At 41.0% G+C, this 24,372-nt stretch overlaps 2 protein-coding genes across 2 annotated transcripts in view; both read right to left on the minus strand.

Annotated features, from left to right (window-relative positions):
- Positions 1-232: 232 nt before the first annotated feature.
- On the minus strand, positions 233-9,266 carry LOC135204777 (venom protease-like). Its single transcript, XM_064234953.1, has 10 exons — positions 9,257-9,266; positions 6,329-6,455; positions 5,399-5,552; positions 4,923-5,050; positions 4,436-4,561; positions 4,045-4,177; positions 2,882-3,042; positions 2,370-2,477; positions 1,887-2,032; positions 233-1,412 (listed from the first exon to the last, which is right to left on the minus strand). The coding sequence occupies exons 2-10, from the start codon at positions 6,453-6,455 to the stop codon at positions 1,257-1,259; spliced, it is 1,239 nt and encodes a 412-aa protein (XP_064091023.1). The 5' UTR covers positions 9,257-9,266; the 3' UTR covers positions 233-1,256.
- A 9,484-nt stretch (positions 9,267-18,750) lies between these two features.
- LOC135204778 (armadillo repeat-containing protein 1-like) overlaps positions 18,751-24,372 on the minus strand; it is a 29,536-nt gene continuing 23,914 nt past the window's right edge. The window contains exon 7 of the mRNA XM_064234954.1: positions 18,751-19,287. Coding sequence (XP_064091024.1) covers positions 19,087-19,287 — 201 coding nt within the window. The 3' untranslated portion in view covers positions 18,751-19,086. The remainder of the gene's footprint in view (positions 19,288-24,372) is intronic.

A 24,372-nucleotide genomic window follows, 5' to 3' on the forward strand; every position in this document is an offset into this window, starting at 1 on the left:
AAAAAAAAAAAACAAGACCACCTATTTTTTGTAATATCGTTTACAAAAAAGATCATAATTACAATACATTATTCAGTAGAATACTCACGTTAAGTACATTTGACATTAACGTATTTAAGTACGCAAGTGCTTAAATAAACCTGTAAGTGGATTCAGAAAAGAATGCCAAGTCCCATATGCCGTTTGCGTTCCTATACCTGCTTCAGAATAATTCATATAAGCAAGACAAATGGAATTTCACAGTCTTGATTTCAATTAAAACATTCCTCACAGTACGTAGTACAGAACAGATTACAATTCCCCCTTCAGAGAACTACCAATTGAAAACTTGAACAGCAGAAGAGAGAGAGAGACTCGTGCAGGTGACTACATGCAGAAATGGTGAGGGTTTCCTTAAGATTTCAGTTTTAACCCAAGCTGTCCTGATTTTGGAAAGTGCTATTCCATGGTCACTTTGAGCTTGGAATGTTAGTGTGATTCTCCAAGGCTTAGTTTCTACTTCTGTCTGTGAAATGAATGTGATTAATTCATACAGAACCAGCAATTTTTTTGGGAGTGTGACTGGTTTTTGACCTGAAAACTGACTGGAGAAATGGTTTGGTGATGAATTGACAATCCATGGGGTAGTAATCTTTCAGAATTCCCACAGGACTGAACACTGAACCTTAGAAGAACCTTCTGACAGTGATTAAGTCTTGAAGGAACTTTACTCTCTGATGCAAGAGTGCAAGAATGATATAGAGCAGTGAATATCCACTTTTTTTACCAGACGCCTTTCAGCAATGTGAATCTGGAAGCTCAGACAGAGACAGCTTCTTGTGAATCTTGAAGCTCAAGACATTGTAAGCTTCTTACAAAATATCTTAAGAGAAAGGAAATAAGACATAAGAACTGATTTACACAAACATAATAGCATCGCGGGCAGTATAAGATTGGGAAGAAGGGTAAATGCCTCTGGCGACGGCGTGACGGTCATACAAACAAATTTTACTTCATATTGAAAAATCCACCAACAGACCAGCAGTAAACAATGAACCACTATCACATGACATAAAAGTGGAGACGCTGACAATGTTAAATCATGAATCTGATAAAGAAATGATATCTGAAGACAGCAGGCCTACTCAGAAGTCCATTTTGGAAAATATCATTTTCGAAAGTGAAGATTTACACTCGTCCAAATACTTGCTATACGAAAAGCTCTTAAACCCAGTTTACAAAAACCACCAATTTGTTATCCAAGAGGGGATTTTTTTTTAGTTCAGGTGGGCTAAAACCCACTCCTTATAGTGCTGGACGCGGGTATAAACCCCGGGGAACTTGGGTTCGGCGCATCTGAACCCGAAGGAGACCACGCCGACTATGTAGGCCTTCTTGTTGTGGACGTACATCATGGGGCCACCAGAATCTCCCTGAAAATGAAAAGGATTTGATGATAATATCGTTTCCATCATCATTCTGAAAGGCTCACGCGTAGGATTTTTCGTTCGGTGATAAGAAGTCAAGACATTACAGTATCCTACACATATCGTTTTGTAGCTGGGTGCTTTGACAGACATTGTTTTGTTGCTAGATATTTTTTTTTTTACAGAATTTTCAAGTACTCAGCAAAACTAGGCTTCCACATTTGAACAAGGAGGATAAAAGTAATGTACTTTCAGACAGGTACTAACCTTACAACCTTGCTATCCTCAAAGCAAACATAACCTACAGGAATAATCTTCTGATGTAAACAAGGACGTTAATAAAGGGCCTACCTTTATGACCATATACTGTTTTCAAAACCAAACATCACCTGAGGGAACCTCCAAGCGTAAACAAAGAAGATATGAAGTAGTAGGCCTCCCCAAAACAAACATTGCCCGAGGTCAAATTGTATCTCTCACCTGACAAGCATCCTTTCCTCCTCTGCCTGCGCAAAGAGTTGTGGTGTCTATCACCACTTGCTTGAAGGCTTCGTACTTCGACTTGCATTCCGCCTCCGGGATAATTGGCAACTGCACGTGAAGCAGAATGCTTGAGGAGACGTTATCTGAAAGTCGAGAATAATTCGTAATCAGATGTGTAAGCATCTTAAGAGTCAATAACGCCTTATGGACTGTTTTTAAACCTACACTTTATACGCACTGTTTGGTCACCCAACTTACTGTCTTATTGAAAAGGAATGGCCTGAGATATATCACTGTTTAGAATTGATCAATGTCTAAGCCTAAAGTTCATCTTACAGAGTCTATTATATAATCTGTTCATGGACACTTCTGTAAATTGCCTGTAGAATGAAGTGTTTAAGTTTTCTAAAAACTTACAATGAAGACTTCAGTATAAGTGTAACTTGTATGAACAACTTTCTGACACCATCTCATACTCACTGTAGGATACGGTGCCCCATCCTGCAACAATGCCCGGGTCCCTCTTGGCAACCAGCTCTTCGGAGGTGAACGGTCCTTCCAGAGGCAAGCAGATAGGCCTGATTCGATCTGCAAGAGAGTTCAATGTTCAAGAAGTTATATAGAGATATAGGCTGGGGTATGGCTTCTGATTCTGGATTCTCGAATTATTTAGTGGACGAAATGTATTTTCTATATATTATTTAGCATTTCTCATATATTCTTGGGGTACTGGACTAAAAGTAGGCCTTCTATTAGTACTAAACACATATCAAAATGGCACAAATTCTCTATGGCAGTGATAGTTTTCTATCTATATTCATACAATATCACCCCCGCAGTTCCATGTAAAGGAACGAATCGCTTCTTTAAAAAGCCCTGGTCGAATTTACTGTCAAGCCACCTCTGTCTAATCCAAAGGCTAAAAGATCCCGCTATCAACCTGTAAGCATTCTAAATCAACGCGTCACCTAAATCTTGAGAGCTAGACCCACCTCTGAAAGTGACCTTCCGGTCCAGCTTCAGGATGGCGATGTCGTTAGCGAAGGAGACTGTGTTGAAGTTCTCGTGGACGATCCGCACTGCGATGCCGAAATCCTCATGAGGTCCGTCCGTGTCGGTCAACAAGTTGTGTTCCCCTAGTCTCACTACCTTCCTGTAGGTGGAGAGGAGAGTTTGAATACTGTTAATGTAATTAAATGTACTCTAATTTACTCTCCATGTATGGGGCAATTACAGGGTATGGACCTCTTGTCTGACTTGACATAGACCCATAAAGTGGTTCTCTCTCATACAGGCTAACTTATAGGTATTCTTTGATACCTCTCTCAGATTGTCTTTATCATCTTTTAACTTATTCCCGAACATCTCCCAGTTCTGACAACTCTAAAATGTCAATATTTACCAGCTGTAGAGCTCTGCAAACCTTGGCCTACTCTTGATTGAGTGACCAGTTCCCTGTGGTACCATATCCTCAATTCTCTCTCTCACAGCTTTACGGAACCTCCTATTTGCTAATACCACTTCTCTCCACCTTCTCCCAATTCCTTTCTTTCATCTAAACCTGATATATGACCATTTTTCCATCTGTCCATCCGCCTGTGGTGTTTGCACATGGTAACACTGCGTCCCGGCCTTGAAATAATATCCTACTTCGAATATTAACTGTGTAATTCGCATACAGAATATTATTAAAACACTTTCAGTTGCAACACCCATATCCTTTTATTTACCTAAAACTTCACATAGCGCAACTATTTAAAGCGGGCACGCAGTGTTACCATGCGTGACCACCACAAGCGGATGGTCAGATGAAAAAAAAAAAACAGTATAGTACCTTTGCTTGGAGGTGAACAATTTAACTTTATAGGCTTCAGAGAAGACACTGGGCCTAGGCTAAGGATTATGCAAAGAGAAAACAAGCCACGTGACTGGCGGTAACTGTAATATTCTCAAGTTATTTAAGCTTGATTTGAAGAATGCTTCTTTGATAGTATTTTTCTCTGAATAAACTTCTCTTAAAACACTCCAGCGAGAACAAAAACACGGACAGACACACACACACACACACATAAGCAGAGAGAGACAGTTGGAAAGTAATATACAACGTCCATGACCGACAGAAAACAAAAAAAAGACCCTTCTCATGCCCACTCACAAGTCATTCCTGTTCCTGACGCAGTGAGCGGCCGTGACGATGTGTTGGTTCGTTATAAGGGCACCTCCGCACAGGAACTCGACCACGCCCTTGCCGTCCTCGAATCCCAGGGCAGCCAGCCAAGGATACCGACCTGCGGGAAGGAAACGGTACAGATTGTGTAAAGTTAGAGGCCTACGGTGGTGTGAAATGGTGGGAAGGAGACAGGTACTACACACTCATTTCAGAGGGACTTCAGGAAGAAAATGCATAAAGTTAGGCCTACGGTGGTGTGAAATAGTTGCATACCATTGGCCTAGATGTGCACACACACACACACACAGAGAGAGAGAGAGAGAGAGAGAGAGAGAGAGAGAGAGAGAGAGAGAGAGAGAGAGAGAGACAGACTCACCTACGGGCGCCGGTGTACCCCCTACGATACGAAGGGCGATGTCCAATCCAGCACCACAGGTTTCCGGTAACAATTTCTCCCCTGTGGGCGGTGGTAGGGTGGTGGGCGGTGCCTCTGTAGTTGCAACTGTAAGAAAATTACAAAAAAATATCTAAATGGCCTGTAAATACTCTGTAAAAACACTGTAAATCAATGCTTTATCACGTAAAGGCTTAGCTACACCGGCGGTGCTCGATTTGCAGCTGAATGGCAGAGTGCCTGATAAGGTATCATTATATATATTATATATAATATATATAATCTTTTAATAGTTAATATATATATATTTAGTATATATATATCTATATATATATATATATATATATAATATATATATAATATTATATCTATATATATATATATATAATATATTATTATATATACTTTAGGCCTAAGCAATACTGGGATGTTTTATCATACAACCGTTTCCTAGCACCTCGTAGCTTACCTGTGGTCACGTCGTGCGTGGTCGTTTCAGGTTCACCTGTTATGTTGACAGGCTCAGCAGTGCTTATCACCGGCTGAGTCTTCTTGCAACAGATGACGGGCGTAGTCTTCTCGTAGCGACATATGCTCCTGCGAGGTTGAAAAGATATTATTATATTGGAAATCTGAGTTACAGTATGGGTTTGGTCTCAAAGCAGCTGAAAGATCAGACTTACACAGCAAGGTAGTCAAGATCTACACCATCCTTTTTTTAGAGCATTTAGCTACAGTGACTTGCCAGCCACTCCTCTGGTAGTCCAGTAATAAAATGCAATTAAATTCATGTTCTGATGCAAGGTCTGACAACTTTGGACAATATTACTTTTAAACAAAATCAAAACTGGCCTTTCACAGCTCTTGTTATAACACAGAAAACTATCGAAATAATTATCTTATTCTAAGGACACGGTAGAAAATACTACAAATAATACCACTCACTTTCTGAGGAAATTGATAAAATCAGGCGTAGGACTAGACCTGAGCTTTGTGTACAGCTCGTCGCAGGAGATTAGGTCTATGCAAGTTCCCTCTAAGCCGTCTGGTGTTGTGCATTGGTTGGGATCCGGGGTGGTGCCTATGTTGAAGAGCAGTGCTGGAACAGAGGAGGAACATTTTATTAAAAATAACACGTAGTACAAGCAACTCGAATATTATGCTGGGAGACTTCTCAAGAGTATAATGTAACCATTTGGTGAAAAATGTTGTACTGGCACGTTAGCTATGGCAAGAATTATACTTCCAGTGCTATAATGATCAAGGTACAGAGACTGAGGGTTAGTTTCCAAGGCCCAGAAACCTGTTTGAATGACTTTTGTCTAATTTTTCAGACTAGCTAGATACAGTTTAGGTCCACGACTTGTAAGAAAACCAAATCTTTTCAGAGTGCAATGTGAACGACTTTAAGATGCACCTATACAACCTTAATAAAAACAAAAGTGTTCAGAGACTTTCACTTGTATTGGTATCAGCAGTACAGAAATGGTCAAGATTCTGCTTTTATTATTTGCTTGAATTTCTCTATCTCTACAAAAAATCTGATTTGAGCAAAGGCCTTTTATTTTTTTTTTATTTTTTTTTGTTAAGCTGTTTGCCTCTATTTCTGTACAAAAAAAAAAAAGTTTATTGCAGAGAGAAATGGCAGGATTAAACAAACCTTTAAAATGGAAGATAATTATTGTATTTTTTCTGACTTCATCCTACTTGACAGGTAATGATTTTAAGTATTTTAAGTACACTAGATGTCAAACAGATACAAACTATTGTACTAGGGTGATTGAACACACACACATACTACATATAAAAATATATATATATATATATATATATATATATATATATATATATATTATATATAGATATTATACTTACTTTCCCTGACGGATCGATGATGGTGCTGATCAGTTGAGGCAGCGAAAGGGCGAAGAGGCAGGCTGAAGGCCACTGCTACCACCATGAGGAACCTCATCTCTGTCCCTCTGATGCTGTTGGGCGTCATCTGGGGAAGAAGAAAGAGACACTTTTTAGTCATTTTAACCCTCCATGACTCTCATAGGCCTAGTCTGAAGCAGCTCAGCTGCTCTGAAATGAGAAGGGGACCTTGGAGCTTGGGCAAAGACTAGGCCTAATGGGTTCTGAAAACATCTACAACGCACTACATACTGCAATTAAGGGAGGGGCCATCCCTCCCCTACACAGACCCCACACGCTCTGCCAAATTCAGCTGAACCGTAGTAAAACAAGAGAGCGTAGGCCCATATCCACCAAAACACGTTAATACCATCGTGGGTTTCGCGAACAAATTTGGCGAAGGAAAATTTAAATCTATATACTAGACTTCTATAGGCCTACTGCTCTAGAGGGTATAGTGGCCTAATTACGCTTAGAAGTCCTCCTAAATGGGCGTCAGTAGGCCTACATTCGATTTTAAAGTTAAAAAATGTTGCAGATTGCTTCATTAACTCAAGCAAGGGCTTAAGAAGTCATTTAAAAAAAAAAGTTTAAATAAACATAAAAACAAGAAATAGGTCTACTAAAATAACTCGTTGAGACCAAGTAGTCAAAAACAGCTTCTTATCCTTCATAATTTGTGACGTAATTATAGCCACTCTATCAGGGACAGATCAATTACTAGTACCGCTAGAATCATTAGCTCTCTCTCTCTCTCTCTCTCTCTCTCTCTCTCTCTCTCTCTCTCTCTCTCTCTCTCTCTCTCTCTCTCTCTCTCTCTCTCTCTCTCTGCTAGGCAAATGGAGTCATACAGCATGAAAAGGTTCTTTCATATTGCAGAAGTAGTCTGCACAATATCAGTCACTGAACGAACCCTTCAAAGCACAAAAGAGAGAGAGAGAGAGAGAGAGAGCACGTTGAATTGGGGTCATATGTATATATACATATATATTTATGCCTCGTGCCCAAACTGCAATGACATTACACAGAAGCTGTTGGTATAGACTCAGTTGGAATACTTAACTAGACCTAACTCGGGTATATGCACGCACATACACACGTACACATACATACACAAGCATACCCGTGCATGCACAACCGAATGCACAAATGCACACAGGAAGAACGACTCCGCCACTTCCGGTTGGGAGTCAATAGACCGTATACATAGGAATTCATTCACGGCTATAGACACGCGGTTGGGTTTTTTTTTCTTCACTTTTTGGTTTAACTTCCGTGTTCAATATACCCTTTTCAACGTAAGAACGCCTCTCTCTCTCTCTCTCTCTCTCTCTCTCTCTCTCTCTCTCTCTCTCTTGTAACGTAAAGTTTAAATAATGTAGATATAAGAATCCCTCTCTCTGATTACAAATATAGTACTATAACAGTCAAACAGAACAGAAAGAGAGAGAGAGAGAGAGAGAGAGAGAGAGAGAGAGAGAGAGAGAGAGAGAGAGAGAGAGAGAGAGATTAATTCATTGTCATCTTAGATAGGAAATTGGTTATATATACAAATTCAGCGGCTCAGCCCTTATATGGCAATTACTAATCATTTTTACAACTAATTATCTAGACCAACCAACACCGAGTTCTGTTACGTCTAATTTTTTTTACGTCATTTCAGGTGTTGTAATTCCTCTTACGTCTTAATTACGTTCCTTGGGCCTAACAAAACAATTACGAAAGGTAAATACCTAGTTTTATTTGTGGTTTGTTGAATAAATTCCAGGTTTTCTTTGTCGTTTGTCAATGTATACTCCAGCTTAAGACCAAACAGCTACTATAGGCCTATATCCCTCGTTAGAAATCTTTCCAGGAAATTCGCGAACAAACAGGCTGGATGCTTCCAGGAAGTTCACAAAAGAACAGACTGGAATCTTTCCAGGAAGTTCACAAACAAATAGGCTGGAATCTTCCAGGAAGTTCGCAAACCAACAGGCTGGATTCTTTCCTGGAAATTCGCAAACCAACAGGCTGGATTCTTTCCTGGAAGTTCTCAAACCAACAGGCTGGATTCTTTTTCCAGAAGTTGGGTATATCCTTCCAGATATGACGGCAGATATACGATTCCAGGATTTTGAATTCACCAAAATAAACCTACAGATGGTATATATAGGATTTAAACCCACCATAATAATCCTACAGACGGCAAATATAGAATTTAAATCCAAAATAATCCTACAGACGGTATATATAATGATTTAAATCCAACAAACTGATCATGCAGACGGTATATACCAAACTAATCCAACAGACTCTGTATATATAGGATTCTAAACTCATCAAAATAATCCTACAGACGGTATTTACGGTATATATAGATTTTAAATCCACCAAACTAATCCTACAGATGATGTATATAGGATACAGGAGGATCTACCTGTGTCCTTCAAGCCCAGGTGACTATATAGAAAAGTTACCTCATCGGGAAATCCTAAAGTAAGACTCATTATTATACTAATCCTTCAACGTATAAGCCTAATCCTAGACACCATAAGTAATACCTGTGACCATTAACTCCCTACCAAACCTCCCCGTGCACTTATAAGTAGAAATAAGTAGATTTAACGACACAAGTGCATTCAAAGTAACTTTTTCCCAAAAAAGACGGGTTTCCCAACCAATGCGCAACCTTAATAATCCCATCCGCCTCATACGGCAACACTATACCTCGATTTAAGAAAAGGATTTTTTTTAAATATCTTCTTTTTCTTTCATAAATTCCAAAGTTATTCTCGTTCGGACTTATTAAAAAGATAGAAGGAACATTAAGTTCGAAGATGACAATAGGAAAACGGACGACAAACGGATGAATAATAAATAAATGAATAAATAATAAAATAACTTTACCTTCGTAGATGACGGGAGCAGGTCGGGGGGGGGGGGGGAGGATAGTCATTAATAATCTACCTTGAGGAACTCCGTAACAGATATCTTTGTATTATATATATTTAAAGAAACTATCTCCTCGTCTCTCTTTATATCTATCTCTGTCCCTCGCACACGCACAGACACACCTGCCACGGGTCCGCCAAGACACTGAACAGACGCGCACAGAGTCACAGACACACACAGACAGTGAACAAACGACCGACTCGGGACGAACAAAGCCGCCGAAGAAGATGGAGTCGGCTACAGGATCCGAATTAAACCTCTTTTCCGTCGTAAGATGGGGGGAGGGAGGGGGGCGTCGTGGGAGGAATAGAGGTCGGGGGGGAAGGCGCTCGTGCGTGCGTACATCCGCAAAAGGATGTGAAATTATATATATAGGATGTGGGTGTTCGTGCGTTCGTGCGTGGGCGGTCTGTCAGCAGCGGAGCCTTAATCGTTCATAATGTCTCTCGAGTCTTTAGACCGATACCGTGTCGAATTATCATTATTATTATCATCATTATTATAATTATCATTAGTATCATTTCACGCCATAATTAGCCGAGCATCTAATTGGGTCGTTTGATTACCGGAGGTTAAACGAGCTAGTTATTACGTCCCTCGGTATAATTCAGGCAGAACCGATAGAGTTTTGCCAAAACGAAAAAAAAAACAATTTATTTAAGTCTCTTATACTTAAATATAATTATCAATTCACTTAAATATAATAAAACTTTATTATATAGTAAGATATTAATGTTGCTATGGCCGTTTGAAGCATTCTTAAGTCTAAATTTGACATTAAACAAACACAATCCTCTTCTTGAAGGATGGATGGTTATCTGTTTCCAGAACCTGATTTTGGGCGTCCTGTGGTTTCCAGGAGTGGTTTCCAGGACTGGGGAGAGGGGGGTTAAACATGACCAATGGTTCCCCCCACCCCCAACGCCCCAAAACTTCAGTTAGACAAATGCATTTTATATTGGGTCAGGTTATGGACGTTTAGACTGGGTTGTAATGCCTACGCTTAGGCCTATGATTGTCGTTAATGGTTACTGCCACATTTTCCCATCCACTTTTGAGTTGCTTGTCGTTTGTTTAAAGCAAATTCTACCACATATAATGATCTATTTAACATATATCTGTTTTCCCCGCACGTTAAAAAACCCCAAATTTCCCACAGCGGTCCGCCAACGAGCTATAGAAAGTTTTTTTTTTTTTTTTTTTTTTTACCCCGCCCGCAAAAGCCAATCACGGCCGCGTTCCACAAGGCGTACTCCTCGCGGGACAAAAGGCGAAGACAACAAAAGGAAAGCGCTCGCTCGCGGCGGCCTAATGAACGCACGGGTGCGTCTTCTGAAAGACTGGGGAATTTCGTTTATTTTTTTATTATTTCTTTTTTTTATTTTTTTATTTGAGTCTTCGAGGAATGGAGGAAGACGACGATTATCTAGGCCGAGTCTGCGTGAACCCACACACAAAAGGAGAGAGAGAGAGAGAGAGAGAGAGAGAGAGAGAGAGAGAGAGAGAGAGAGAGAGAGAGAGAGAGAGCACTTCCTATATACACGTATCCTTCGGTTTATAGGAATATGCTTTTGAAAGGAAGTTAGGTTAAGGTCAACCACGAAACCACCTTCCTTCCGGTTAGACATAGTACCATATTAGGCCTAACCGGGTTCCTCTTCGACGTGAAGGACACACACGCACACACACGTCTTTTGACCTTATCTACACCGTGACCTTGAAAAAAGGGGGTCTAAAGCCCTCCCCCCCCTGATTGTACGGTGCGGTCAACGACGAGACACTTATAAAAAGGTTCAAATAAAGGTTCCAGCTCCTCTTGAGTAGGAGTTTATTTTTTTTTTAGTCTAAAACGCTAAGGTCGAATCCTGGACGGAAGTTGCCCCTCCCCCACCCCCACCCCCAGCCCCGACAAGCAAGCCCTCAACACCAATGCGCCCTCCAGGTCTGTGTAGAGACCAAGACCAGCATAAGAAGAAGTAGAAGAAGAAGAGTAGGAAAAAAGAAGCATTATTATTTTTTTTTAAACCTGGTTTTCCAACCACTCGTTGCTTCGTCCTCTGGTAATGGCGGAAGGTGGTTGGGAAATTCATACATAATATTATTATAATATAATAATAATAATCTCTCTCTCTCTCTCTCTCTCTCTCTCTCTCTCTCTCTCTCCTCTCATCCTCTCTCTCTCTCACCACACACACACCACGCAAGCAGTTACGTAATTCATTACCTGACTCGAGAGCTCAATAATTTGTCTCTCATACTGTTTACTTTATATGCGTGCGCGCGTGTGTATGCGTGCGTTTTTACGTGTATGCATACGTGTACGAACGTACGCACACGCACAAACATGGCAACATACGAAATGGCGAACAGAAAATTCCACAGAGAAAAAAATAACTTGTCGTGTCTCCTCCATCTTGCCTAAGGCGACATTACTTTGCTAATTTTCGTCTTCCTCTCCTTCTCCGTCTATTAAGTGCTGTTCTTCCCCCATAAATCATCATTTAGAACTCGAGGGGTCTTCTTGAGACACCCTTCGAGAAGCAGACAAACGGACGGACGGACAGAGACGTCTTAAGGCTTTTTATTTCGCGATTAAACAAAAAAACATGCAAAAAATCCCCAGGCGGCCATATGTGACGTTTCATGACGTCATAGAGAGACATCGGTCTTCCCGTAAGTGAAAAAATATGTTCGCTAATACCCTCTATTTTCTCTCATAAAACTAGTTTTAATGTGGTTTTATATATACAAATTTTATAAATTTGATTATTATTTATCTGCGGTAAAGACAGGATGTTTTATTTGATGTTTTAACGATGGAAAAATCAGAAAAAAAGTGTATGTATCTCGGTAGCGGACTGAGACGCCATAACATTGAGACAGATGGACCACTGAGGAAAAAAAAAAAAACGGGAATTGTGGCTGGAAGGTCAAAGTAACGATTATGTCATCCTTTAACAGGTACAAGAAGACGCCGAAAACGGCATCTGAGCGACAGATTCTATTATAAAAAGACATAATAATTGTCATGATTTACTACGAGTCGCCTAGCTGCGTCCGAAGCCATTAATGGTGGCTTGTAATGTTCCATTACTTCCCGTCACGTATAGCTGTGGGATTTCGCAGATTTCAGAGAGAGAGAGAGAGAGAGAGAGAGAGAGAGAGAGAGAGAGAGAGAGAGAGAGAGAGAGAGAGAGAGAGAGACTGCAACGCTATGATTTAAATCACTATTTTAAGCGGATGTGAAATCGAAGTTGTCGCCAATGCATTCGAGCGCAGACCACAGTTAGACATCGACATAAATAGTACTAATTTATTTATTCAATATAATTAATCAGTCGCGCTTAAGATGGAATAAAACCAGTCAACCTCCAAACCGTGACAAGTTGATATTAGTTATATATATAAATTATAATATATACTATATTATATTATATTATATAATATATAAATATTATATATTAGTATATATAATAATAATAATATATTATATATATCTTATAATTATATATCTAAATAATATAAGCTAAATAATATTCTATATTATATATATATAATAATATATATATATATATATATATATATATATAATTATAATTTTTCCATTTGGCAAATGTTAAGCCTATCCTAGGGCCAGTCCTCAAGCACCAGTAATGGTCCTAAAACACATCACATTAGGATGGTATGTAATGTCTCTTGACAGCCATGGGTGACACTTACATAATAATATTCCTGGTCACACATTCGTCTTAAATTGGGGAAAACTAATGGCTTTTGCAATGTGTGTATGGGCCGTTATCTTATTTGAAAGTGTATAGGTATACTCCTGTCTAAATTACAACCTTCATTGTGATTTTCTTTGTAAATATTCATCGTCAGTGCATCCAAATCCACGTATACCACATACAAAGTCTGTAAAATTCAGCTACTCGGGTCTTTCTTGCACTTTTGCTTTCACCAATCTCCACAGTTTTCATCAACCTGTAGGTGTCAGCGGAGACCAGCTGAAAAACATACAGTATTGTATAGATTTGATATCACACTGTACTTGAAACAGGAATGGGGAGTACTGTGACCAAGAAACAAAAAAAATTCAACATACAAACAGCCATTTAGAATGAAGGTAAACCAATGAGTCCGTTCGCAAACGACTAAAAGTTCGAAAAAAAAAAAAATTTTCATTTTTCTCATTTTATTTCTAAAACAATATTATGGACATCTCTCTCTATATATGTATTACAAGTCACCCTTTTTTATTTTTCTCAATATATATACATATCACCAACACTCAGGAAAGTGCAACATCATCACATGTGAGAATATTCGAAGCGATATGCCGAAACGAAAAGACGTACGGGAATCCCTGGTGCGAGACGGCAACAGCAAATAAGGTCCGTCCTAATCTCCTGCTTTCTAAATTACGAGTCTGGTCTGAACCTCGCGTCAAGGCTGGAGACACTGCTATGGTGAGATACGTAGCATAAGGATAATAGTACCGAGGACTCCGTTGTTACTCGGTTTAAGCCAAAAAATTGACATTTAACGTGCAGCTAGTGTGAAAAAATCATGTCTTTTAGTTGAACCACTTGATTTTCAACGTGGCAACTATCCTCTGGTTTAAGTAAAATGATGCTGAAGGTGGGAGTATAATGTACAAACAAATGAAAGAACAAAAAATAGCATTACTTAATACTAAAACTGTATCGGAAAACGTACAACTTAAATCATAATAGTACAACATATTGGAAACAAATTTTTGTACTGATTATGGATATCATTTTCAACATCTCAAAAAGTAAGGTGACTTCATGTTCCTAAAAAGTGTCACCAAATGGTTGCAAATCTGGAAAATCATCAGGTGCTAGCAAAAAACTATTACTGGGCAGTGGTATTATGATAGAAATGTCAGCTATATGCTATCATACATTATTCATCAAATTTGTGAAACACATTTATTTGCAACCAGGCAAATATACATAACTATACAATGTATAATGGCTTTAAAAGATAGATAATTCACGACGGCAAAAAATTCTAACGTGGGAATGTGTTTAGAATATCGTAGCACGGAATCTATGGAATGTGCACCAGTGACTCAATACATTTCGCTGCATCGTAAGTATATTAAAAAAAAAAATCTACCATTTTTCATATAAGAATTCTGTCAGCCAGCTCTTGCTTAGAAATACTTGTGATGAAAACCAAGTGTGTTGCCTCAGAGGACCAATCATGAATGCCCTAAGAATACTGTCTGACCTGTTGAATGAAAAGTACCTGTTCACTTCCAAGTGGATGCCGTTCTATGACGATGAACGCCTGGAATGTCCATCCATCAGATAAGGGCCACTTTCGATAAGTGGTTTGAGAAGGAGACTGTAAAAGGTTTGCCACACAATTCTTTAATTTGGTAGATTTTTTATGAACTAATATTTGCTGTTCAATTCAAAGCAAGTCCTTCGGGTCTTCTACGGGAAATCTGACGTGCTGGTCTAAGCACACGAAGATACGTATTCATAATAAAAGTTATAACAGATATGGCAATGCTTACGAAAGTATACAGGAATAATTATGATTAAAAAAAAAACAGAATCCATGTAACTATGATACAAAAAGATTGCAATAATCATGTGATATTACAAGGTTAAAGGACAAGTGAATAAATCACAGAATTAACTGCCTTATGCTAACTTCCTTAAACATACCCAAATTCTTCGTGAAAAATAAAATTATGTCTTATGAATTACAAACCTTTAACAAGCACAGTACTCATAAAACGACAGACCTACTGAATTAGCCAGTCAGGTAACACGATGAACGGATCTCTGGTAACTTATCTGAAGTTGTCTAAAAATACAGAGCAAGAAGAGCCCTTGAGGTACTAATCTTATAACATAAGGCAGTCCAAAGCAATCACTTGTACAGCTGTGATTAGTTAAATCCTAGGAAGCGACTGTGTGTATTCAGCAAAATCTTCGCCTAATTTGCCTTGCGTAATGATAATTCTAAGTCATTTTTTCAACTTGATTACATTTTCCACTAAAAGAAACATTTCCTCTCGATAACATACAAAAAAAATGCAAAACTGAATACGGAAACTGCCTAAATTTTCTTTATAATGTGGGTTAACTATGGATAAACAAAAGGCTTCCTATAATCACTACCTACATCAGTGTTTGTATATACTTTACATTATAAAAGATGAAATGATCAAGTTTCAAAAGCAGTGAACAATTAAAATCAAGAAACCTTCTCACACTTGGCACCATATTATTTTGAAAGTGTGCTGTTTTCAATTAGGTAAACATATCCTAAGTAACACAAGGTTCTAAGACGTTAAAACTATAGTACAGTATAACTAAATCAAAATTGATTTTGTCTTACCGGGTTAACCATCCCTTTTATGAACAAAGTGACAACTGAGATTCACCAACTGTTTAAGAACAAACCTTTTTGGTAGGTCGTCGGTGAATCAGTGGTCTAACTAAGTGTGCGGTAATGTTCTACAAGGTAACATTACACCAACGAGGCAGCGAGCCTGTCAGTTAATATAGTGGGAATGTACAGTACCAAGTCTCACTACGGCCAGCTAAAATATTGGGTAAAATTTATGATGTATTTGAAGTGCTAATCTGGGATTACAGAATCCTAATTGCTCTCTTTCTAAACAAATACTTGTCTAAGTCCTTCTTAACAAGGGCTCTCGCCAACTTCTGTTAATACATAGTAACTCTTCCAATACATTTTTTCTGAGCAGAATTACTATTCACTATAGCCTGCACGATATGTTGGCACAACATGTCCAGTGTCAAGTGTAGAAAACTACAAAGCAAAAAGGCTTATTGAACAAAAGACTGTCAGCTAGACCTATTTGCATTAATGCTTTCCATCTGAACAAGCTGTGTTGAGCTCTGCATATCTGAAGCAAAATATGTCTGAATTCACTTCCACTATGTTTGTATGAACAAAATAGTCGACGTGAGTATGCCTAAATGAAATAGCTTTTATATAAAACTGACTGAATTTCTCCTAATTCAACCAAAGTTTCTCTACGAGACTTACAAGCAATATCTACCTTAGGAATAAAATACTGCATAACCAAAACAAAAAAACACCATCTTGCAGTCAGACCAATCAAAACTTATACTCGATTTCCAGCGCCCAATAAACGTTCCACTACAGAGAGAAAGGCATTACAGTCCGAGTACATATTCAGCGATGATACATGCAGGCAATATGAAAATATACAATTTGGTTGTGCTGATTTATGTAAAATACAGTTTTCTACTTCACTTTCTAAATGGTATATCAGTTAGCTTTGGCAAATTTACAGTATTTCATACAGTACACATACTCCTTTTCAATGTGACATAAATTTACATACGTGTGAAAACTAGTGACGAAAAAAATGAAATTTTTACGCAATAAACTTGAACTGTCAATACATTTCAATATAACAAACTTGAGAGCCTTCCCTTGGCAGAATAGCTACATGTGATGGAGAAAGGAGTGCAACCGAGTATACCAGGAAGGCAACTAACCATCAAAAAGATACATGCATAGATGAAGACCTACGCTACAAGAAGTTCAGACAGGAAGTCTACAGGAGAGAAATGTAGGGGGATTCATTTTGTATAAAACAAAACCCTGATGCAATAATGTTAGTGATGAAATCTATTGCTATTTAACCATTTGAGATTTGGATGATGCCACCTTAAGAACTGCAAATGATGCTAGAATCTCCATTTTGACTTTTTATTTGTGTTGTTTTGCATTTTTTAACACCCTGCAGTCAAGTAGAAATATTCAATTTCACCATAAATACTGTTAAGTTTTGTAAAGCGTTTTGGATTCTAAAACTGTTGGTGTGTGTGTGTGTACTTGATTTTACTCTTTGCCTGCGCTCTCTGCTCCTTTTCATTATTCTGTGCACAAGCATTCTCTACTATGCAAGAATGCTCCGCACATTCATGGCCTTGCTTGTTCTATAACATACGCTCATCAAGGAAAATAATAATACTGTATTATAATAATCTTGAGTGTGGAAACTAACAATCTATGGTTGTACACTCCCCTGACATTGTTAAGCTTAGGGCCACCAGCCTGTAGCACCAATGGTCTGAAATTAAACAGCATCAGGATGGTACATAATGTTCCTTGCTTCAGGACAAACGGTCTCAACCGTCTCTCAAAATTTGTCATTTGCAGCAGGTAGAAGGGACACTTATAATGTTCTAATATTCATTCCTGGCCACATATTCATTTAAAATCAATGGGGGGAAAAATAAGAGGTTTTGTCACTTGTATGGGCTTTATCCAAATTTAAAAAGATAATTTTCAAGTTCCACTGGTCCAATTCAAGTGTTTTCATTTACTGATATACTGGCAGTCCCCGGGTTACAATGGGTTCCGGTTACGACGTTCCGAGGTTAAGGCGCTTCTCAATTATATTCATCAGACATTATTTCCAGGGTTACGACTCATGTTCCAGGGTTACGACGCCTACAACACTCATCTGGCAGATGAAATATGACACCAAAAATGCCAAATAATCAATATTTGAAGGTTTTTTCGATGAAAAATGCAATAAGAATGCAGTTTACATAGTTTTCAATCCACCAAAGGCATTAAAAGTAAGGTTTTCTTAGGATTTTTTATGATGCTCCAGCTTACAACGCGTCTCAAGAACGGAACCCCTGTCATAACCCAGGGCCTGCCTGTACTTGTAAACAGAGGCCAAAGGCATGTATAGACACAGGTTCAAATAAAATCCTGAGAGTATGTTTCTGATCCACTGCATAACAGATGGCAGGCTTACAGACACTTAAAGAAATACTGTATGGTACCCTGGCTATATCATTCTAAATGGTCTGCATAAAACAAAAACAGGATTGACAAGCATCAATAAAAAGTTTACAAAAGTAATGTCCCCAAGCATAATCACCTGGTTTAAGTCTACTACAGCTGCATGGGTACTGGCAAGAGCTTTCTAAGTGATATCCTAGAGTACTTTGGCTTAATTTCTAAAGTTATCTTTACGGCTGAGGCAGTTTTACTCTATAGAACCATACGCGCCGAATACTGTATCTCCATTATCTAGCACTGAAGTACAATTATTAAAATCAAAATGACCTAAAAACGATTCGCTGACCGGCCTCAACAAAAACAGTAGGCAACAATCACGAGTAAAACAATCTTTCCCTCAAACAAACCAAAGGACCATCGCTGAAAATATTACTTCCGTAAGTCAACAATCCTACTCTAAAAACTATCTCAAATTAAGTGTGGTGGAAGTAGGGAATGTAATTCCAGATTAACACATATATATAGACACATCCATACATTGCACATATATATATATATATATATATATATAATATATCTATATATATATTATATATATATATATATATATATATAAATATATATATATATATATATATATAATATATATATATTATGCACATGAAACATCTCCCACTTAAGAGGCTAAATACCTTTTGCCTTTTAAAATCAAAAACAGCAAGAACAATGATGGTAATGAGATAATATACAGATAGATGAGTCCGAAGATGTCTGGTCAAGGTGAGGATGATCAACTCTTGGTTTTGTAGAAAATATATATATAAAGAGTAGTCACCCCCATAACTACAACGCCAGTTGCTCGAGTCCACTTGTGATCAAGAGTAACTGACTCTCCTCTTTTATCAAATATACAAGTCTTTCCAAACGTTTGAGAACGATAGCACTTCCACCTCTTCAGAGGCACAGCCTGCATCCCTGTGAGGTCACCAGTAAAAAGACTTCTGCAGGAGGCTGCTGGCTGCCGTGAACCACGACGAAGCCGCCTCTTTGAACGATCCCGAGGGCGCCATGGCAGATTTGGCATCTTTGACTACGTTGTCTTCCTCCGGCAGGTAATCGGGAAGATCGTCGACTGGCGAGGTTGTGCCTGAGGTGCATATGTCTCCGCCAAGAGGAACCATCACCTTTTAAAAAGAAGATGGAGAGTTTATCAACGAATAAAGTAACATTAATCACTGAATGGGTAAAATTCAAGATATGTTTTTCTTCATAAAATAAAAACCTGTTACTAAATTTGTGTCATATATCTCTGCCAAGCACCACGCTTTTCCTAAATTGTTAAAGTTTACACAAAAAGAGAGAAAGAGAAACTTTATCAAAGAAGACAAGCAACATTAACCACTGAATATGACAATTTGTCAAAAATTGCATTTTTCCTACTATCAACCTGAGGTCCGCCTTTAACCAATAGGAAGTTAGCTAGCGGCAGCTGGAACGGTCGTAAGCTTCGAACAAGGGGAGAACGGTAGTTAACTGCTTGTCCGACGCGCGACTGGGAGGTAAACAAATCACTTTTGCTTTTGGCCCATGCAAAATACACACAGAGTAAGTGGCATGAGGAGGGACTATATGTAAAGGACCTCAGGTTTGTATAGTTAGGAAAAATGCAATTTTCGACAAATTGTCATTTGTTCCGATACGTAATACAAACCATCGGTCCTTTAACAATAGGAAGACTCACTTCTTGGTGGGAGGAATCTGAGTCTTTTGATGAACAGACTGGTGTTCGTCCATCCTGGAATGCCTCCCTGGTCAGTAAAGAGCGAGGGAGGGATCCAAGCCTCTGTCCGATTGATCGGGGTGTGCACCGCAGGATCAATGGTCAGACCTCTGGGCCGAGTACTAAGAGAGCGGGAAGCGTATCGTCTTCGTACCGGCAGCAAGCAAGAACTTGTTCCTGTTTGCAAGAGGCAACATAAAGTATGGGTTGTCTCAAGCTGGCATCCACTTCCTCCCCCTTGTTGGAGGAAGTGGTGGATATACGCTCCTATCCCTAGTGAAAAGGGATAGGATGGGGCTCTGTTGAGTAGCTCACTGCATCTTGTCCTTATCCAGCAGGGTGACGACCGTGTCCCTCTAACCACAGGTAGAGGGGAAGAAAAAGATGGTAAGAGGAGCCAGTCACACTCTCATTCACTCATCCAATTCTTATGGTCACACCAGGACTCGATGCTGTTCAGCCTGCGAGGGTCTGGGTTCGCTACACAACGTGTTGAGCAGCCACCACGTGTCCCAAGGAAAAGGATCCAGGACCTGTGGGCAATATCCCGAAGGTAGAAGGAAGGGCATGTGGTCTGGTTGACCAGACCCCTGCCTTCAGTAACTGCGCCACGGAGAAGTTCTTGCGGACAAGGCCAGCATCTCCTTCGCATCGAAGGCGGTGAAGTCCATTAGGGAGGGTATTGTGAAGGACTCGAACCAATCGTCAGTTACCGAAGGGTTCTGAGTCTTCGCTACGAAGATCGGTACGAAAATCGAGCGTCACAAAATCCCCATCCCTTGTGCTTGACTTCTCAAGAGAAGTCATGCAGTTACCTAAGACGAAAAGAAGGGAATAGTCGTATGACCTATCCCTCTTCTCGACTTTGGTTATGTACAGTACTCATATTGACAAGCTATTAAGACGAAGAAATGATTGCTCTGGAACAACCGAACTAAGTCCACAGCATAGTTCGTAAACTGACTAGGGCGCTCTGACAGCTGCCGACTGACTGGTTCGGAATCAGTAGAGGCAAGTTGTCCAAGCATCCGGGTAAGTCACGTGACCTTCGCCCTTAAAGAGTTATGCTGAGAGACCAAACAAATAAATATTTTGTTAGTCACCGATGCCGGACGGCACGGCGATGATTCTCTTAATGCATAAGCTCAAAAGGCGAAAGTCAATTGCCTTCAAAAAGACCGAGGTCCCTGATGGCAAGAAAATCTCATAGACGTTGGATCTCAGCTTAAGGAGAAACAACACTATGTGACGTTGAAGACGAAGGTAGGCAATGAATGCAACCTACGTCTTCCAGCTGAATCGAGAGAAGGAATCTCAAGATTCTAAACCTGTGCTTACAAATGACTGAAAACGTTAACCGCCATTTCATTGCTGTCCGTTGTGCAATGAAAGCGGGGGCGTTCTTCAGTAATGAAACACAGGGTGAGTGCCGCTTGAAGAACTGCTTCTCATGGGCTGAACGTTTGGAAGTAGAGCTGGCAGGGTGTGGGGAGTAGGCGATGTCTTTCAATACATCTGCTATCCGGGGTGAACAATGAACAATTGTACACCTCCGAATACAAAATATTTTGAGGACAAACTCAGATTCCGCAAAAATCATTCGCATTATCGGGATACGATGCAGCAAGAGACTATTACAGAATTCTGTTACCGTGCGGTAAACAGAAAGATGAGAGGTCGAATAGATATCTCTGTTTAAAATTCTCGCAATACCGAAGACGATGAATACTAGCGTTTCACAGCAGTAGATGGTCATTCATGTATGAGAGAATCCCCGTTAATCAGAGACTTAAGTCCGTGATTGTTGGGCAGAGATACGGTTGTTATTCAATCCAAGCAGGTGAGAAAGACATAAACAACCGTCTATCTCAAAGCGGCAGCTGATACTGAAATGCCTCGGGCAATTCAATACGCAGTAGCTGTCGCTGACTCGTCTCCTGAGTTGCCAAGTAACTCCTTTCCACGAAGGAATGCGTTCGGCTAGAACCACCGAGCATAAAAGATATGCTCGAGCAATTATATTAATGCGAAACGAATTTCGGTAAATATAAAAGCTTAAAATGGTGTTGTTGACAACACCATAAGTATATAAATTGAAACTGGAAACTCCTGGGAGGTTGCAGGCAACCAGGGTTGCAGTTCAATTAGAATACTTTTCGTCTAAGTCGCAATCCGTAGAATAACCTGGCTATGCGCCTACCCCTCGGACTATTCAACTGCTTAGCAGAATCATGTCGCGAGGTTAATATACGTAGTATATTTGTAGGATTCTGAACAACGATCTCCATCCTAAATTCTTTCCTTCAAGAAAACAAAATAAGGATTGGAGATTGACCACCTTCGTTCTCTATTAAAGAGAGTGAAGGAGAAGTCTTCCTCGAAGGAAAGCTTCAATGGTGAACAGAATACTAAGACGATAGTTCAGCCAAACTGGATATTCCCGTCCGTTCTTCTCTATTCCAGGTTGGTCGCCTACTGTGAGATAGTCTTCTTTCAGCAGCAGTCTTCTTCCTAATGCTAGAAATTCCAGGAATTCGAGCATAGGCGAGGTTCCCGATTATCGTGTAACATATCGGGGATTCTCGTCTCGCTCACTTTGGACCGTGGTCTCGCCTAAGTGTTTGGAGATCGTAAGAAACTCTAACACTCTGAATGCGCTAGAAATTCCGTAGAATTCTAAGCAGTCTGCGCAACCCCCACCGAATTCGTCAAACGATATCGGCTGGTGGTCCTCTCGATTCCCGTAGAAATCGAGAATGGTGCAGGATCCCTCCTCAACGACCGGGGGGTGGGCTTACGTCAGGTAGGACCCGAAGGTCCCCCCTGGTAGCGCAGTCCCCAACGTGGGATCCTACAGAGAAATCTCTGTAGGATCCTTCCCCTTTCCCTCGTAGCCGTAAGGAGAGGGAATGGGGGAGGAATTGGATACTCGCTTCTTGCCTTCCCAGTGGAACTAGCAGTTGGAGAAGAGTAGGAGCAGCCATCGCCGCAAAGCCATCGCCTTGCGGCGATGGCCTCTCAGAGTCTGGGAAAACGTATCGTCAGGAGAAAACGTTTTCCCGAGGAGGGTTACGAACTCTCACTGTAGGTAAGGGTCTGCCGCCTTCACTGTTGTTGAACGTCGTCTAGGATGGGGGAGGACTCTGATCGACACCTGACAGGAGAGAGCCGATACCGTCCTCCGACTCATTCCAGTCCTCGTCGAGGTCGAAACCTCTCAGGAGGACCGAAGGAGTATTTAAATACGGTGTCCGAAGACACGTAGAAAACGCCGCTGTCGCAGTAGAGGAGGTGGAAGTAGCTTGATCGACCGGCCAGAACTGAGAGAGCCTTCTTGTCCGGAGACGAGAGACTCTGGTTTTCAAGACAGAATCGGCAAGCTCCGATCGCGGCAAAACCCACCGTCGGTTTGGGTTCCCTCTCGGGCCCCAAAACGACTCGAGCAGAGACATGGGCTCTGCTGGTGGGAGCGGCGATCCTTCCCCCCGGTCGTCGTGCTGACGAATCAGTGCAATAACCTGGGTAAAGTTACTCTGAATCTCGGAAGTTACAGCGTCTTGAGGAGTAGGACCGTCCAGTCCCTCCAACAAGAGCAGCTCCCAGGACCCTCCTCCTTCAGAAGAAGGGCCAGCAAACAGATCCCTGACGGTTTGCTCCAATCACTTGCGCGTACGTCCTGGTTGGTCCTAAGACCAACCTGGCACGTGCGGTCGTCGATGGGGGGATCGATGAGCGGCGCATCCTCTCCAGCTCACTCCTATATACCTCGCTCTTCTGGCGTATGCCGAGGAAGTTGAAGGTATCGGAGAGACAGAACTGACGCTACCCCCTCTCCCCCTGACGGTCGCCTCCAATCACTTGCTTGCGTACGTCCTGGTTGGTCCTAAGCCATACGTGGACGTGCGTCGTCGTGACGGGATCGTGAGCGGCGCACCTCTCACGATCACTCCTAGCTACCTCGCTCTTCCCGGTGTAGCCCGAGGAAGTTGAAGGTAGTGGAGAGACAGACCTGACGCTCCCCCCCCCGCGCTGGCAGGACCAGCGTACGTGGGGGGCTGCAGCCGATCACCAACCCGCGGTGGGGATCGATCTGCAGGCCTGGCCGTGCCGCTCACCTGTGTTTGCGAGCGGCTCGACTGAGAACGTCAACGCTGAAGTCTAGCGTCAGGCGAGCTGTTGCTGGTTACCGTCTCCGCCCGGTCCTGATGGGAGCGGCGTCAGGTGACCTGCTAGGCTCGTTGTCGCGGTGAGAACGGCGAGCGTCCTCTCGGCGCGTCGAGCCGCTGGTACCAGCCGTGGCTGGTACCGACGACCGCGGGGACCCCTTCCTCGCCTCAACCCGTGGCTGGTCAGCGACCGTCACGTCAACCCGAGCAGCCAGCTGGTCGCTGCGAGAGCGTCCACTGGCCTAGCGAGAGTCGTCTGCACGACACTCGCCAGTCTTCTGCTCCGCGCTTCGGTCTTGGCGGCGAGCGAGCTCGAGTGTCAA

The sequence above is a fragment of the Macrobrachium nipponense genome, chromosome 47, assembly GCF_015104395.2.
Source record: "Macrobrachium nipponense isolate FS-2020 chromosome 47, ASM1510439v2, whole genome shotgun sequence".
NCBI classification, from domain to species: domain Eukaryota; kingdom Metazoa; phylum Arthropoda; class Malacostraca; order Decapoda; family Palaemonidae; genus Macrobrachium; species Macrobrachium nipponense.

Bases quoted from the DNA above. Each gene is read 5' to 3' on its own strand.
- LOC135204777 (XM_064234953.1), bottom strand. From the start codon at position 6,455: ATGACGCCCAACAGCATCAGAGGGACAGAGATGAGGTTCCTCATGGTG. The intron at 4,178-4,435 runs GTGAGTCTGTCT...TCCTTCCCGCAG, and splicing joins GGGTACACCGGCGCCCGTAG to GTCGGTATCCTTGGCTGGCT. The intron at 1,413-1,886 runs GTGAGAGATACA...TTTCATTTTCAG, and splicing joins GAGGAAAGGATGCTTGTCAG to GGAGATTCTGGTGGCCCCAT.